The following is a 16,600-nucleotide window of genomic DNA, read 5'->3' on the forward strand; positions in this document are numbered from 1 at the left end:
GGAGCCAACAACCTCAGACATTTCTTTTGAAACAGGCCAGAGAGGAGGAATGTCTGGCTGCAAATTTTTTTTTTCTTCCATGCCAGAACTGTTCTGTTCTGCCTGTTGAGCAGCCATGTGTCGTGTCCCATTTTCTCTCCGGTCAGCCTTGTGGGTCTGCGTTGACGGATAAACCGATGGGGTCGACTGTTACTGTGCCGTCCACGTCTCTTGAGCTCGTCCTCAATGACGTTAGCTGACAGTGGTGCAAAGCAAGCCTGTGACAGATGACCGGCCTGTGGAAAATGCAGATATTTCAAAGCAGAACACACTAGGAACAGAAATACGTACTTGAGTAAAGAAAAAAAAAAAAAAAAAAAAAAAAAAAAGTATGTACGTACTAAGCGCTCTAAAGACGACTTTATTGCCCTGAATGTCAACTTTTCAACACCTGCCCCTCAGATGTTCCACCGATGACGTGCGCGATGTGCAAGTGAAACGTCCGACAACACCAGGAGTTCATCGCCAGACAGCGAAGCCTCTGCATAAACACGCGTTTCCACCCTGACACTTTCCTCTCCGCTCAGCTGCCACATTGTTTTTCTTCTCACTTCGTCTCCTCCTCCTAAAAGGCGCCGTCTACCTCTCAGTGCCATCAAACTCTTTAGATGTGGAAGATGGCGACCGTCCGACCGTGGCGAGCCAGGTTCCCACCGCCGGTCCGGACGCTTGTGTGAAGCCTGGAACATCGCTGGTCTGCACTTCATCTGCTTTTCATTCCAGCGGAAGGAGAAACACGAGACGCGGGGAAGGGGGGAGTCTCATATGGCCGGCATGCATGTGATTGTTTGTGTTTGGGTGTGGACGGAGCGCGAAAAAAAAAAAAAAATAAAACAAGCAGCCAGCCTGCAACTTTGAAGGCTCTCACCTGCGACCACCAACAGTTAGCTTAGCATGCAGCCGCGCGCAAAACTCTCCCAAAGCACAGGCTCATCTGAGCTCTTTAGGCAGATATATGTCTGTTTTTCTTTACATTTTTTGGAAGGTGCGCTACTTTCTTGTTGGCGGAGCCCTCGGAACACTTCTTGGATCGTCCCCGGCGTATAAAATGTGTAAAAATTATACAGGTCCACTCGTAAAATTACGGCAGACATAAAGTGGCACTGCGGGGGGTGACTCTCCCCTCCTGTCATGCAGGCAGTAAACATTTTCCTCAACTCTTAAGAAAAAAAGCACCAAAAACCCTCCAAAACTTCTTTTTATTTCTGTCAAACACATCAGAAGTCTGCTGTCGGCTGCTCCCGCAGACATTAAGCGCTGGCAGGCCTCGCTTCAGCAAGTAGCCGGGGAGGTTGAGCGTGTCCGTCAGTGCGCGCTACGTTGTCTCCTTTCGCTGCTGCGTCCTCGCCAGCTTGATCTCATCAGCCGAATGATTTGGACCGCTTCCTCACAGATGTGCTGACAGAACTTTTTGAGATGACAGAGTGGCGCGCTCATGTGATTTCCCCCCGAAAAGCCTTCATTTAACAAACACAAACCTGCACACACACACACACACACACACACACGCGGTTCTTGTCCCTCTCTGTGCCTGCAAGGTATACATTACTTGGTCTCTGTCTCTGCAGGCTGCAAAGGCCTGCATGAAATTGAACATTTCTCTTGCTGATTTGCCGTGAAATGGCGGCCTTGTGTGGGATTACGTCGCGTTAGCTTCAGTGCCGAGCCGGAGAGAGTCGTGGCAGATGGGGAGCGAGGGGAGGGGAGCGAAAGACAGAGGAGGGCATGTGCGATCGGCCAGCCCCGGCTTGTCTGATCGCAGTGGCGGCGAGTAACAGCGCCGCCACGCACGTGTGCGGAGAGTTTTGCGTTGCTAGATGCTAGTTGCTAGATGCTAGTTGCTAGATGCTAGTTGCGACGCGTATGAAGAAACAGAGGCGCAGGAAAGAGGAAGGAAACATGAAAGCTGAATAAACAAAGATCAGTGATGGTGGTGGAAGGGGAGCCGGCATCAGATGAAAGAACAGACAGATGGATCGGAGGGGGCTGCTGCAGGAGTGTGTAATCAAGAGCTTTATCATAAAGGGGTTTGGGGGCAGAGGGAGATCTGGGACAGAGGGGTTCAGACCATGGAAGCAAAGTTTCACACTCACAGGCCACAAAAACGGGGCAGATAATATCAGATTATTATTCTTTTTGCTCCTTTTTATTCAGAGGAATGTTTGTGTTTAGTTGTTTTGTTTAACCTGAACAGATGAAATGAAATAAATAAATAAAAATAGGTTCACCTTTTGAGCGTGTGGTCAGTGAATGCGTTCTTGCTTCCGGGTCGGAGGTGTTCCGAAATGCTGAGCCAGTGGGTTTTTTCTGAGTCGCTGTTGCCCTGCTGGTGGCCTCCAGCCGGTCTGCCCATTCTGACCTCTGACCCCCGGCGTCAACTTGCCGCTCACTGGATATTTTCCCTTTTTTGGGGACCGTCCTCCGTAAACCCTGCAGATGGTTGTGATGTGGCGAGAGCCCCAGTAGATCGGCAGCAGGTGGTGAAATACACGGTCCAGCAAACCGTCACGGCAGCGTTTGTAAATAAGAATTTGTTCTGCCTGAGTAAACAAAAGTTAATGAAATAAACGACCACGTTCAAAGTTCCTTCGGTCGGCCGGAAGAAATTCTTCCCCGTTCTGATGCTCGCTTTGATCTTCAGCAAGTCATGCCTAAACGCAGCGAGTTGCTGCCATGTGATTGGCCGATTAGTTATTTATGTTACTAAACCATTAAGTCGAAGACGGAGTGCGGGATGTATGGAGAAAGGGAGATGGTCCGAGGACAAAAATGTCCAGCTGCTCTCCAGACCTGTTCGGCAGCAGCCGCTCGGCTCCTTCCTTTCTTCTCTCTACCTTTTTCTAAATAACTGCAACCATCTGGCCTCACATTTGGGTCTGGATCTTCCATATTTTCAATCACTCTCTCCACCCTCTGTATTGTATTTTCTCTCCACTTCCCTAAACACGTTGTCTAACTTTAATCCATCTTTCTCACCTCATCGTCGTCCCTTCCGTGTTTCCACCTTCGTTCCTCTTTCTATTCCCCCCCTCCCCCCATTCTTTGCTTGTCTCGTGGCTTAGGGCAGATGTTACTGCGCACGTAAATAACGTCTCAATCATATCACGGAAGTATGCCGTTCTTTATGGTCTGCTACATCGCGCTCCATGCTACCAAAGTCGGCTCCTCAGGGGGAAATCCAAACTACCTGTCAATGGTGCAAAAAACAGACTCGCACGCTGGCTAACACACACAATTACACACCTACGCATCTACACACACACACACACACACACACAAAGCAGACAGGCAATGGTGATTTATTTGAAAGAAAAGTTTGAGCCCATTTGGCTTTGCATCATATGAATATTATCGGAACGATGTGTGATGACTGAAGGCATGCATGCAGAACTTGCACACACACACACACACACACACACACACAAATCTCCCATCTGCAGGCTGCAGTCACCCGGGCCGGCAAACTATTGGACGTTTGCTATTTTCTCAAACTCAATCCATTTCCGTTCCCCCCACTCAGTTTCTCTACCATGCAGGAGATTACGTGCGACTCTCGTGTTTCTGCCGGACTTTAGATGTGGACTTTGCAGAAGACAAATCATTCTTTGGGATTTATTCTGTCTAAAGACATTACTGGGACCCTAAGGAGAATGGTGGAGATAAGAGAGAGGAGTCGGGGCCAAGCTTCGACGTGCGCGCTCGCATTCAATGCCGGCTCCGTCCTCGCGGCGCGGAGAAAACCCGGCGCATCTGGTTTGGATAGCATCACACATCATAACGGGTGACGGGTTAAATCCGTTGGATTCCGACGAGAAGTTTTCTCTCGGATAAAAACAGCGGAGCCGGGAGAGGTGTCGGGATTAGCAGAGGCTGTGGCGTCAGAGGCGAAAGAGTTTTGATAGAGCGCAGGTTGGGACGACCTGATCTGGTGTAAACAGCCCTTTAATCTGGGTTCTCTAACAATAACGGGAGTGATGGGCCTGATGGTGGGTGAGATCATTGCTTTCATCCGGGCCACCTCGTTTATATGTGTGCTAAAACTGACAGTCTGGTAATTAGATTGAAAATATGCACCTGGCAACTAAGTTTTTATTCCTATCATGTCTCGACTCATCTGACACCATCAACACTGATGATGTTTCATTGCGCTGTCTTCCATACTTGATTTATTTAGTGTTTTTGTGTTCTTTTGCCTCTAAAAAAAAATCCTATAAATTTTAATTGTTCTGATCATTTACTCGAATTTTATCTCTTCTATTTCCCAGAATGTGTTGGCACTAATAAGTATCTCGTGGGTGGTAAAATTCTGCCTATATATTCACCAACATTTGATGCCGGGATTAGTCCTTGGAATGCAGCCGTAACGAGGCTCATGAGAGATATGAGACGATAACTTAATACCTCCAGAATATACTATTACGCTCCGTGCAGCGAAAATAAAAAAGGGAAAACGTTTCGTCCTTGAACGTTGACGCGCAGACTCGTTACGGCCAACAGCTCCGGGGGCCTTGATGTTGAAAGAAAACAAAAATTAGCACAATTTCCCTCTGTAATTTTCCAACGGCCCCTTCCACAGCCCACACCTTTTGCTTGTGGCTGTTTACGAAGAGAGACCAGCTGTGTGCTTTTTTTTTTTTTCTTCCCCCCGCTTCGGATCGAGTGATACTTTATTATTTTCTTTGTTTTGTTTTGTTTTTTTCTTCTGGGCGCTAGACAGGAAAGCCGGGGATGACCGGCCCAGCGGCGGCTCAGCCAAGTCATACAGCGGGGTTTATTTGTGGACAAGTGTAGGGGGTGACACCCACACTCCCCGGCCCCCGGAGACTTATTGCGAAGCGACAGGAGCTCCAGGCCCTGAAGGGCTGCACACAGGTCGACTTTTATTGGGGCAAAGGCAGAAGAACAAGTCAAGAGCAGCAAGCGGAGGAGAGGCTAAATAAGGCAAAGACAAAGAAGTGCTGCGCGTCTGGAGGTCTTGCGATTCCATCTCCCATCCCTGGATCCTTCACCCGCTGCCCCAGAAAGGAAATTTCAGTCGGGACGGAAGCAAAGAGAAGGTGGAAGAATAGCGGGATTTCTCTGGCAGGAGCCGGGAGCAGCAGGCCTCTGCCACTGGGATTGTTCCTCTGGTAATCCCTGGATTTCCTCCGCTGAGACAGGAGGCAGAGCGAGCTGAGGAGCGACTTAGTGAGTCAGAAAGGCAGAGTGGAGAGGGGCGAGGGGACAGGAAGTGGCGGCGGGGGGGGGGGGGGGGGGCAGAGGAGGTGGAGGCAAAGGAAAAACACAAAAACAAGACTTTCCACAAGAAACGCACTTCTTGTTTTTCTCACAAAGTTCGAATAAAGGTGCATTGATTGGAAGTACTTCTGATCTTGGCCAGGTTGTTTAGGTGCGAACCCGCGCCTGTGCGTATGAGCGCACACGTGCCGGTGAGCAACATGCGCATTAACGAGGCTGTGGAGTCTGCCTCGCGCCAGATGTGAGGAGCGCCGAGAGCTGCTCCCCGAAAACCTCCTGGAGGAGCGAGCGAGCGAGCGGACGACGCTCAAAGGAAGGAGAAAGCGCCGCAGGACTGTTAAAAAGCCTCCTGGCAGCGCTCCCGACGTCGGGGGTCACACAGTCGAGGCATTTTTGACATTTTTCCCTCCCCCCGCCACCCCCACTCCTCCCTCCAGTAAATCCTTGCCTTTTAAAAGAGCCCTTGGACAGGTTACGCGATTCCCTCGTCTCCGGGACGATGTTGATAAAACCGCGGGAGACGACAGGGAGGCCATCGCACGACATCGTCCAGACGGCTCTGACGCGGGAGGCCGTGGTGACACAATCCCACCCCCCCACCGTCACACTAATGTATTCAAGGTGCGTCTCGGAAAAGATAGGATGACAGCTGCCTTTTTTTAAAAAAAAAAATATTATCTCTCCTTTAAGTAGTTTGCTCATCCAAGTGTTGCAGTCGTACTGAGATAAGAAAGAAACGGACACTGCGGCGTTTGTGTTCGACGGATTCTTTTCTGATTTTCCGACCGGCCATGAAGAAGAGCGCCCATCTGGGTGCCCAGCTTCCTTTTTTTAGGGGTAGCGAAGGGCGTTGGGGGGGTGCACAGGGATGAGCTGTATCGCCCGTCTCCTATTCCCAGGCTGCCCTGGATGTTATTTCAACTCCCTTCCTCCGTCCCTCCAGTCACCCCAGGGTGCTGCGAACCCAATCCCCTCCCGTCGTCCGCGGCCCGGCGGGGGTTTGGTGGTGTGGCGGGGGTGGGGGCAGCCAGCAGTGCGTGTCCCGGGTCAAGGGCCCGGCTCTTCTCTTTCTCAGACGATGAAACACAAACCGGGCTCTCAGGGAGGCGAGGGCGGCCGAGCGGAACGTATGTGCCCTCCTGGAAACCGTCGCGCTGTTTTTCTTCGTCTGGTGCCGGAGATAAAGTGGCAGCGAGGAGTCGAAGCGGCCCAGCGGCCGCTCTTGTTAATTCATTAGGTTCATCAAGTTTTTTTTTTTTGTTCTTTAATAAGTTCATAACTGCTTCTGTTTAATTTCAGCGGGTGTTTTTAACACTGGAATGAGGCTTTTTCTGCTGCCATTAGCCTGGTAACAGTTAACTCCCATTCGAGGCAAAGGTTCAGACAATAGAAGCCTCATAAAGCTGCTGGCACAGAATTCTCAAATTTATTTTTTTTATTGTTTTTTTGTGAAATGCTGCATTGCTGTGGGAGAGATCCCACGTTGGAGTTTTAGATTTTAGATGCCTGATTTTGACCGCTCACAGAAGCAAGGCACGTAAGAGTGGCCGTGTGAAGGGTCCACTTCGGTGCTATTTTGTCCTTCAATCCGTGTCTTGCCACTGGCCTCCCACAGAAGATGTGTAAAAAGCCACTTGGTTCAATGGTCTTTTATTAGTTTTCTTGCTCCACTTTTTAGAAGAGGTGCTCTGATACATGTGAACCTGGAAATCAGTCGTTTGTGCACTCACAAAGGGAACATATACGTTTCCCAGGTTACTTGTTTTGCCTACTGCCAAACATGAGGAAGGAACAACAACAACAAAACATCTGTTTGAGCAGGAAGTTGAAGCCAAATGGAAGCGATAAACAGAGGGCGAAATATGCTCTTTTCTGGAGAACCATCGAAGAATTTTTATGTAATTTATTTTTTTTTTTTTGTAATAATTACTTTTGTGTGGCTGCTCCACTGGAGTCCAGGATGGAAACCAAAGAGCCGAAAATAAGTTAAATACAGCCTTTTGAAGAGCTAATAACAGGTGGCCTGATCTGCACGCTTGGAAGCTGGAACCTGGCGCAGAGTGGGAGAATTAAATTGCTTCATTGATAGCGTGTTTGTAGAAAGGATCTTCAGCGCCGGTAGGCTCCACCTGACCCGACACATGGCCGGCTTTGTTTACCACCTAACCTGAACTCTGCCGGGTGCACCGGCAAGAATCCCGTCCATCTGCGCAGCACATGCTCCTCTCTGCTGGAACAAGGCCTTGTTTGTCTGATGCCATTCTCTCACACTTCCAGCTCTCTCTGGCTTTTGTTATCTGCTCCCTGTCTCCTTCGCACCGCTCGCTTTCCCTTTTGTGATTTCTTCCCCTCTGACGCTTTACGAGGCCGCGGACAAGCCCCTCATTGTTTCGCTCCGCAAATTACAAAAAGTGAGAGTAATGCCTCTAGAAATTAAAAATGTTGTTTCAACACAGTGGATGTAGTGGGGAAAAAAAAAAAAGATTTATTGGTTGAAGGCGGATGTTTTTTTCTTTTTAATCTGCAATTTTACAGCTCTGTGTTTATTCTAAACGAGACACACATGATTGTTTTTTCTTTTTCTTTTTTTTTTACTTTACCAAAAGACGATTTTGACACCCGCACTTTCCCTTCTGCCAGAGTTCACTCTCTCACACTCTTGCCACTCAGCCGCTGAGCTCCGACCGGCCACTCACACTCTTCCATTGCCATTTCAAGGAGGGATAAAAGAGGTGCGACGCAGTCGACTCTTTCTCGGCACCTTGTCATCGCTCACGGCTTCCGACCCTTCCAGCTTCAAACAAACGAAGAATGCTGTGAGCAAACGTCGGGGATTTAACAGCCGCTCTCATAAATGCACAAGTTGTTAAATGACCTCTTTTTTCCTGAAATATATTCTTCAAAAAATCTGTGCAACTCCCCTCCTTACCCCAGAGGAGGCCGTTCCAACTGCCGCCCTGCTCCCCGCCCCTCCTCTCCTCGCCTGTTTTCTCTTCGGCTCTCGCTAGTCGCTAGAGCGACGCACTCAAGGCCGTCTGAGCGCCGAGCGCCATCCAGCTTTGCTCTTATAAACTCTTTCATTTAATTAGATTGAACCAGAGTTTCTCACACACATATCGGGCGGCGAGGACGGTGGAAGAGACCCGGGAATCGGTGACGGCTGCCGGCGGGGTGGGGGATGTGGGGGGGCAGCGTCTGAGGAGCTCCTCAGCATGGGAACAGCCATTCTGCCCGTCAACGTGCACGTTCGCACGCGTAAGCGTACATGCGGAATGTTTGCGCCGTCCCCCTCACGCCCCCACCCCCCCTCCCCCCTGCTCTGACTGACGTGCTCTTTCATTTAGACGCCATGGCTACAGCTGCAGAGATGTGCTTTCCCCTGGAGACAGACAATATTGGAATAACTACTGCCTTAACAACGCAAGCAGCCTGCCTCTCTCTCTCTCTCTCTCTCTCTCGCTCTCTCTCTCTCACACACACACACACACACACACACACACACACATACACATATCTCTCTCTCTTCCCCTTCTCTGCTGCTCCACTCTTCCTCCTCCAGGTTTGTCCTGTCTGCTGCAGTTTTCCGTGTAATGGGAAACTGCACTGGAAGCTGGCAGCGTCTCTGGCTGTCTGGCAGGTGTGTGTTCTCTGCCAGCTCTGGGCTCTGGTGTTTCTCTTGGAGGAGCCGGGGAGAAATGGATGATGGCGGCTGGCCCTGTGGGTCAAGGACCGGGCGACCGGTGGAAACTCATATGGTCTCACGCCGGCGGTCCGGCGAGGCTCGGATGCGCCTTCTGTCGTCCGGCCTGCGTTTGTCTCCACGCTTGAAATAATAAAAGAGGAAAGAGCTTCTGCAGAAGGCCGGCTATCAACACCGCTTGGTCTGGCATCGCACACAACCATAACTCTTAACCTCGAAACCGTAAAACTCTTGCATAATGCAGAAATAAAAGCCCAGAGCTTGGCTGAAAACGCGCAAAGGTGGCAATAAAGTTTTTTTTTGTTTGTTTTTGCGTTGTCAACAACAACACAGAGAGCTGCCTCTTGAGAAGTTTTGCCCAGCGGCAGGGTGATGGCTCGGCAGAGGGGAAAAAAACAAAACGTGAAGGAACACGCCCAGCGTAGCGCATCGCAGGATCGGCTCGGCTCTGCTCGGCTCGGCTCGGCTCGGCTCATGCCTGCAGAGAATAGAAAATGTGAGAAGAAGATGGATGAGCATCGGAGGTCAAAGGGGAAACAAACAAGACAGGCTGGAGGGGTAATGGGAAGTGGTGTTCGGCCATCGGCTGTCTCTCTGCATCAAGGAAAGGAGCGAAAAAAAAAAAAAAAAAAAAAAAGAGCAGCCAAGAGGCGGCTGGTTAGCGCAGGGTGACCTCAGCTGAAGGGCGAGGCTGACGGAGATTATCCCCGTGTTGAGGTCACCTGGAGTTCAAACCTTCCTGCTGCACGTTAACGGGCATTTCGTCCATGCACAGTTTTAATTGCATGAGTTACAGGCCAGGCTTTTTTTTTGACACCAGGCTCAATCAGTGGTGCAGTGCAGCTGCGTCGGCCTTAAACTGCTCCACAAATCACCCGAACCTCTCGGGGTGACGTCCTACCTGCAGTATTTCCCCTCAAATCCACTTCAGGTTTTTTTTTCTTTTTTTTTTTCTTTTTGCCGACCGCCATCGAACTCGGCGTCGTACTGGCTCTCAAGCGAGCGACTTGGGCCTCGTCTGTCAAGCCGAGCCGTGTGAAATCTGCCCGATCGCTGAGCGCCACGTCGGCCCCGGTCGTCCGGCCAGCCGGGGGTTTAGGCAGGAGGCGGGAGGTTCAACCTCCCCACTGCTGCTGGACAGCTGCGAGCTCGCCGAGCCAGAAGGCGACTACATGCTATAAATTCTCCCTAAAGAGGCTTTTGCGTTTGATTTTAATAGTCGTTGCAAAATTTACGGCCTGCTGGCCGGGCGCAGGGTGGGGAAAGACGGATTATTTTCTCCTTCTCTTCTTTTTCTTCTTCCTCCTCACCTCCTCCCCCCTTCCTGTGCGGGAGTTCAGCCACGCAGTCTTGCGGTCGGCCCTCACCTGTGTGGGAAGAATATGAAAACACCCCCCCCCGCACAAACGAAAACGCTGAATAACCAGTAGCGGGAATAATAATAATGAACATTTCAGCCGCGCCTTGAAAATAAAGGCTTTCATTGTGCGCGCAGGTCACGTTAGAAGTTAGTTGGGTTTTTTTCAAAGTGGAACACTGGCTGTGCTCGCACTTTTTTCTCTCGCACCATGTTGAATTCCTCCCGATGCAACGTTGGAAAAGTGAGAAGGTTGATGTACAAAGTGACCCCTCCTCTTCTCCCCTCCTCCCCCTCCTCATCTCCCCCTGCAGGTGCTGTTTGCCCTGAACCAGACGCTGCTGCAGCACGAGGGCGTCCGAGCGGGCAGCCTGCAGGGCTCCTACACCACTGAAGACCTCATTACCCACTACAACTGCGGCGACCTCAACTCCATCATCTTCAACCACGACACTTCACAGGTCAGTTTTCAGGCCACCTCATTTAGCCAGGAGGGGGGGAGGCGCCAAAAAAAATTAATTGCCCTCTTTTCATTTTCAAGGCAGAGTTTACTCTCAGCGAGATTTCTGTAGGTGCGAACGCAGGTGCGAACGGTTTGTCTTTCTACGTGGCCCTGGGTTGAACTGACATCCTGTCCAGGCTGCAACCTCCACCTTCAGCCTGAGGTGACTGGGATTGGCTCCAGTAAACCTGGGAGCCTCTGTGCAGTATCAGTGGTGGTAGAAAATAGACGGAGGCCATAAAACAAGTGGTGTCTGTCCAGCATGTGAAGATGGTGTTATCATTTCACATTGCCAAAGCATCCAACATCTATCTATCTATCTATATATCTATCTATCTATCTATCTATCTATCTATCTATCTATCTATCTATCTAGCCAGCTATACTGTATATCTATCAAGCTAGCTAACTAGCTAGCCAGCTGTCTATCTATCTATCTGGTCAACCATCAGTGTGCTGATGAGTTCATACTGACTTGATATTTTCAGTCAATCTCCTTAGTACAGAACCTACACTAAAAAAAGTTATTTTGGAACCATAAATTTTAAAGCTTTGGTAGTGACAACGATACTTTCATCAAGGTAACTTTATCCAATTTATACAAATCTTTTGCTTTTTCCTGCATTTGTAGTTTGGTAACATGTCTGCACTGTGCATTTTACAAAAGGGACCTGATTGAACTCAAATACAAAGCTTCTTCTGTTTGATCTAATTTTAATTACTGTCATAAAAGCCGATCGGATCGGTTCCGGATGGAACTTTTTGCTCACCGCCTGATGTTGTCTCAGGAAAATGACATCATGCCAAGACAAGTCATTTAAAGCGAAAGGGAGTCTTTTCAGATTTTTATGTTTTCTTTTTCTTTAATTTTGTTTTGAGGGTTTCATTTTTTCACTAAAGGAATGCTCCGATTTCGGAGCCTCACAGCCAAGTATGTGTGCCGAGCGGCGGCTACTTAACTTTACTACGGTTTTAACCCGAAACATCTGTAACGGTATTCAAAAACGCTCAACCCTGTCAGACCCTCCGTTTGAGTTGGCACCCACTCATACACACTTCGCCCCCATTAGGCTATCATCACCTCAGACTTTTAGGCTTGCACCTCAGCTCCACAAACCTGCACGTCGCCCGTCTCCATCCCCTCTCCATCTCCAGTTACTTGATCGTCTGACACTTTAATAGCGCGGCGCTCGGCCGTAAATACACCATCCAGCCAACGTCCAACTTCCTAACATGGACTCTGCTGCCTCGGTGATGGCCGACCCATCAGTCATCACACCGGGACCCCTCTGGCTGTCAAAAAGGCCACTCAATATAACGCACACACACACACACACACACACACACACACACGCACGCATCTGCTGACTCTCGCTCCATCTGCACTGTCAAACGCAGATTTACTGCAACTCCCCAAAAAGTCAATGATGCCGTGTCAAAGTTTCCCTCCCCCCGATCCTCAACGCAGCCATTTGCAGGAGAGATGCGTGAAACAAGACGACGGATGTACCGCCGACACTTCACACTTCACCACTACGTGCCTCTGCTCACCCCGAGAGACCCGTATCTGCTGTTCGATCATCCCCGCCGTTGTTTTTCTGCACGTTCCGATCCATGACTTTCCTCCGGTGACGACGGAGTTTTCACCTGTCAGATCAAACTGCACCGCGAGTCATGCTAACACACATTAACATCCCCCCCCCCCCCCCAAACACATGCTAAAGCAATCACAAGCTGCGCCCGGGGTGCGTGCGCCACGGTGATCTACAGCAGGTGTTTCATTTTTCGTGTGCACGTGTCTAAAGATGTTCGCAGCCTTGAAAGCAACCGTTTCCTGATGGATTAAGATATAATCCAGAGGCTCCTCCGATCTTCCTCGCAGCTGAGGGGGGTTGATGATGGGCCGTGAAGAATGGTTTAGGCCTTCTAACATTTTGGGGAAAGAGACGGACGGGCCGACCAGTGAAAAAAGAAACGTTGAAGGGAAAAAAAAAGTTACCCCAGGTACATTAATCCTCATCTGCATTGTTGTGTTTGGTCAAATGTAATCGAAATACTCCAATTTTTTCCGTTTTGCTGGGAATAAATGAATTATTCCACTAGAAATAACCCTTAAATGGAAATAGAATAAGAGAGAAGCAGGAAAGGAAGAAAACCTCAGAGCTAAATCACCAATGGGAGAATAAAATCCTGGTAGGAGAGCGAGAGAGAGAGAGAGAGAGAGACTGACTGAGCAAGTGAGCGCTGAGCGCTAGCAGTAATGAAGCAGGGAGGAAATATCTCCCTGTCACTCCTCATTTCCTGTACAGGTTGGGATACACGGCAGCTAATGGCCTTCTCTTGCGATAAGTTATCTGCGCTTTGCCGACCTGACCTCTCCCAGACCCCGCCTGCTTCTGCAGAGCCCGTCACCAAACACTCACGCTAACCTCACTCATCGTGGGGGGATGATGGAGCGTCCCATCCCCCCCCCCCCAACCCGCGCCTCACCCTCCGTTGCACTTCCCACTTTCCCGCTATCTCCACTGTCGATCTCCATTCGCGCTGAAGAAACACAGAAAGACAACGCAAAGCTGCGGGCTACAGGGACCTGCGTGAACTCTGCTTTCTGTCTGTCTCTCTCCGATGAGGGACGATCTGTGAAGCAAAGTGACTGACGTGACTGCGCACCGTCTCGACAGGTCGGGTCCCAAATGCCACCCTTCTGTACTGAGCAATTAACATTTTGTGAATTTACGTTAAATTGTGTGCAAAAATGCAGCGTAGTGTTGGAGGAGATGTCCCATAAATTGAGCATTCCTTTTTTTTTTTTTTTTTTTTTTTTTTAACAAAAACCAAAAAATGCACAACAATTTTGCTGTATGTCAAAAAAAAGACTCGGGGCCACAATGCACCTCGGCTGTTGACAGTCGTGTCAGAGAGGTGAATGTGTCACTCTAGGGGCAGATAACACAAGCTGCAGCTCGCAGCGCCGCGCAAATGAGGAGTGGGCTCCAATTGTCTGATAAGGTCTTTGCTCGGCCCGCCCACTTGAGCATTCAGTCACTCACAGCTAATGAGACATTGCTGACATCACCGGGGGCAATGCATCAGACTTAAAGAGGCCTCCTCTGAAGAGACACATAACTCAAGCAGTGTTTTATGTATTTATCCAAGACCCAGCAGTGTGAGTGAGACTGCAGAGTTTCTCTTTTACATCACACATATAAAAAAAAAATGAAAAATCAGGTTTGAGTTAAAGCAGATTGATTCATGGACCTCGGTTAAAGTGTCAGCTTTCAGCTCAGATCCAGACTGGGTGCACAGTTTGAAAGGTGGAGGAGGAACTGCAGGGGACAGTCTAAGATGTAGGAGCAATAAAACTGTACAAGGACAAAATGTGAAACTAAATCCTGTTTTTCCACCGTACGTTCACAAGAAAAATAGTTGTTGGAATAATAAAAAAAAAATCCCTGTTCAGAAAATGCACATTCAGCAGACTGGAAGTGCATTTCTAACCTTGGAACAAATATATAATATAAATATAAAACACACATTAAGCAAACATATCCCTTCCCTAGAAACTCCCAAATAGCACAAACAAGTTTAACGCTCACATTTCACGATATTTTTTATATTTAATTTTTTTTTTAAATAATCCCACAAAAACACAAAAACAACTCAACAATATTTTTCACATTTGCTGGTCAGATGACTTGGCAAGGTATGAGTGGACAGAAGCAAAGATAGGACAGTCACACACAGTGGTGAATACTGTATTATAGTGTAAAAAAAAACTTTACTTTACACAAACAAAAACAAATGCAGATAAGTACTGGGGAAGACAAACCACTCCTACAGCAGACAGTGACAGTGCAATGAGTGCGGTTGTTGTAATGGAAATAAAACCCAGAGTTTCCCCTCACTGGCTTCTGGGAAACTCCTCCTGCGGTCGTCGTTGTTGTTGTTGATGTTGTTGTTGAATAGCAAAATTCAGCGGAAACGCTGTCATTTCGCACTTGAGTTTAATCAACGGATTGAAAAAATATTGCTTCACTCCCAACCTGGATACTCTTCTCGTGTTACTAGGCAAACAAAAAAAAAACGATGGGACAACTCCTCCGGTGTTCTGCCGAGAAGATCTGCAAAGAATCAGGAGTACCCACCGCGCTGATGGCCAGGCAGATTTATCCGGGTGGGAGGGCTCGGCGGGCTCGGCTCCTCGTCACGGATTAACAGCCTGGGGTGTTTGAGTCTCCGCCTCCCCGGCCTTCAATAAATCACACAGCAATTAAAGAGAGATTTACACCCTCGCACTGCTGCGGCCTGGACCCTCCACCAGCCCGGCGCGGCCACATACACACACTCAGCCGCTCGTGTAAACACATTAGCAAACGCGGACACATAAGGGAAAATGTGTCCCGGCAGGCTGAGCTCAGTCACTCTGATTGGCTCCGGTGTCTTTGATGCCTCTTCGTCGGTCCGGCAGGCCGTCTCGACTTTTGTTCGTTTTCCGTCGAGCTGTCGCCTCGCTAACAAAGCCGCCGCCCGCCAAGTCTCGCACTCACGCGGGCACCCGGCCCCGTCTGCCAGGTTATTTCCAGCAAATCCGTCCGTTCGCTCTTCATTTTTCCCTGTTAATATCCTTTTTCCACGCGTCTAATGTAAACTCTCGTGCCATGCTGCTCTTGATTTTCACCATTAAGGCTGAAAAAATGTGTCGCTCTCTTGCTTCCAGCTGCCTCACTTCATCAACAGCTCGCTGCCGGACCACGACCGCCTGACGGCCCTGCAGATCGACAGCTACTTCCGCCAGGAGCTCATCTACAAACGCAACGAGCGGATGGCCCGCCGCGTCTCCGCCCTGCTGCAGAGGAACCCCAACCAGACCTTCTTCTTCGCCTTTGGCGCAGGTAGGGGAGACCCTCAGAGAGGCTTTGCATACTGCCCTTTGACCGCAAGACAAACATTTTTTTTATATGGATCCTTTCACAAGAGCTATTCCAACTTCTGTTTCTGCCTTGAATGGTTTTTTTTTTTTACGTGTGTAGGGGAATTAGCAGCAGAGTGTGACGGTAATGTGTATTTTTAGTTTTAACGATTTGCTGGATTTCATGTGGAGCAGATCTAAAAGGAGAACGGTGACAGGACACGATGGTCTGGTCTTTGGCAATTTAACTGCATTTTATATTATTAAAGGATCCAGCACGACAGACAAACACACACACACACACACGCACACACGCAGAAGCCTCAATTGCTGCCAATTCCTCAGAGATGAAGAAACTACGAACTCTTCAATTAGCATTCCAGGCTAATGCTAATCTTTCCTGAATGGAGAAGCGTGTCCTCATGGAAAAGTGTGTGTGTGTGTGTGTGTGTGTGTGTGTGTGTGTGTCGTGTATGTGTCTGCACTTTCTCCTTTGTGCCGTTGTGTCTCCACGTTTCTGTGTACGCATGCACATACACACACATACAGTACACACACACATTGTTTTTTTTTTTTCAAGCAAAAGCACTGAAGCTTTTTGCTGGAAATTAACAGACGCCTCCTCTCATACAAGCTACGAGAGACACCAGAAAGCTTAAGCGCAGGATGTATTGTATTCAAAATTGTTGCTACGCTTGTTTAAAGGCTGGAATCTGTCGACTGTGCCTGACTCAGTCTTTTGCGGTGGCTTGTGTAAGAGCTGCGTCAGTAAACATCAAATTAAAGCCGGGAGTCGGATGTAAGTCGGAGGACTAATCGAGCAAATCTTTCCGGATAAAGATAGAGAGCAAAATG

The 16,600-nt window shown here is 49.0% G+C and overlaps 2 protein-coding genes across 2 annotated transcripts in view; one reads left to right on the forward strand and one right to left on the reverse strand.

Annotated features, from left to right (window-relative positions):
* trabd2b (TraB domain containing 2B) overlaps window positions 1-16,600 on the forward strand; it is a 61,708-nt gene that overhangs the window by 28,033 nt on the left and 17,075 nt on the right. The window contains exons 3-4 of the mRNA XM_076039654.1: window positions 10,649-10,795; window positions 15,554-15,728. Of these exons, the coding sequence (XP_075895769.1) occupies window positions 10,649-10,795; window positions 15,554-15,728 (322 nt within the window). The remainder of the gene's footprint in view (window positions 1-10,648; window positions 10,796-15,553; window positions 15,729-16,600) is intronic.
* Window positions 1-16,600, reverse strand: part of foxd2 (forkhead box D2) — a 122,939-nt gene that overhangs the window by 13,212 nt on the left and 93,127 nt on the right. The gene's annotated exons all lie outside the window — the stretch shown is intronic.

Source organism: Nelusetta ayraudi, unplaced genomic scaffold (assembly GCF_046127955.1).
Source record: "Nelusetta ayraudi isolate G7.1 ecotype Tasmania unplaced genomic scaffold, CSIRO-AGI_Nayr_v1 ptg000059l, whole genome shotgun sequence".
In the NCBI taxonomy this organism is placed as follows: Eukaryota; Metazoa; Chordata; class Actinopteri; order Tetraodontiformes; family Monacanthidae; genus Nelusetta; species Nelusetta ayraudi.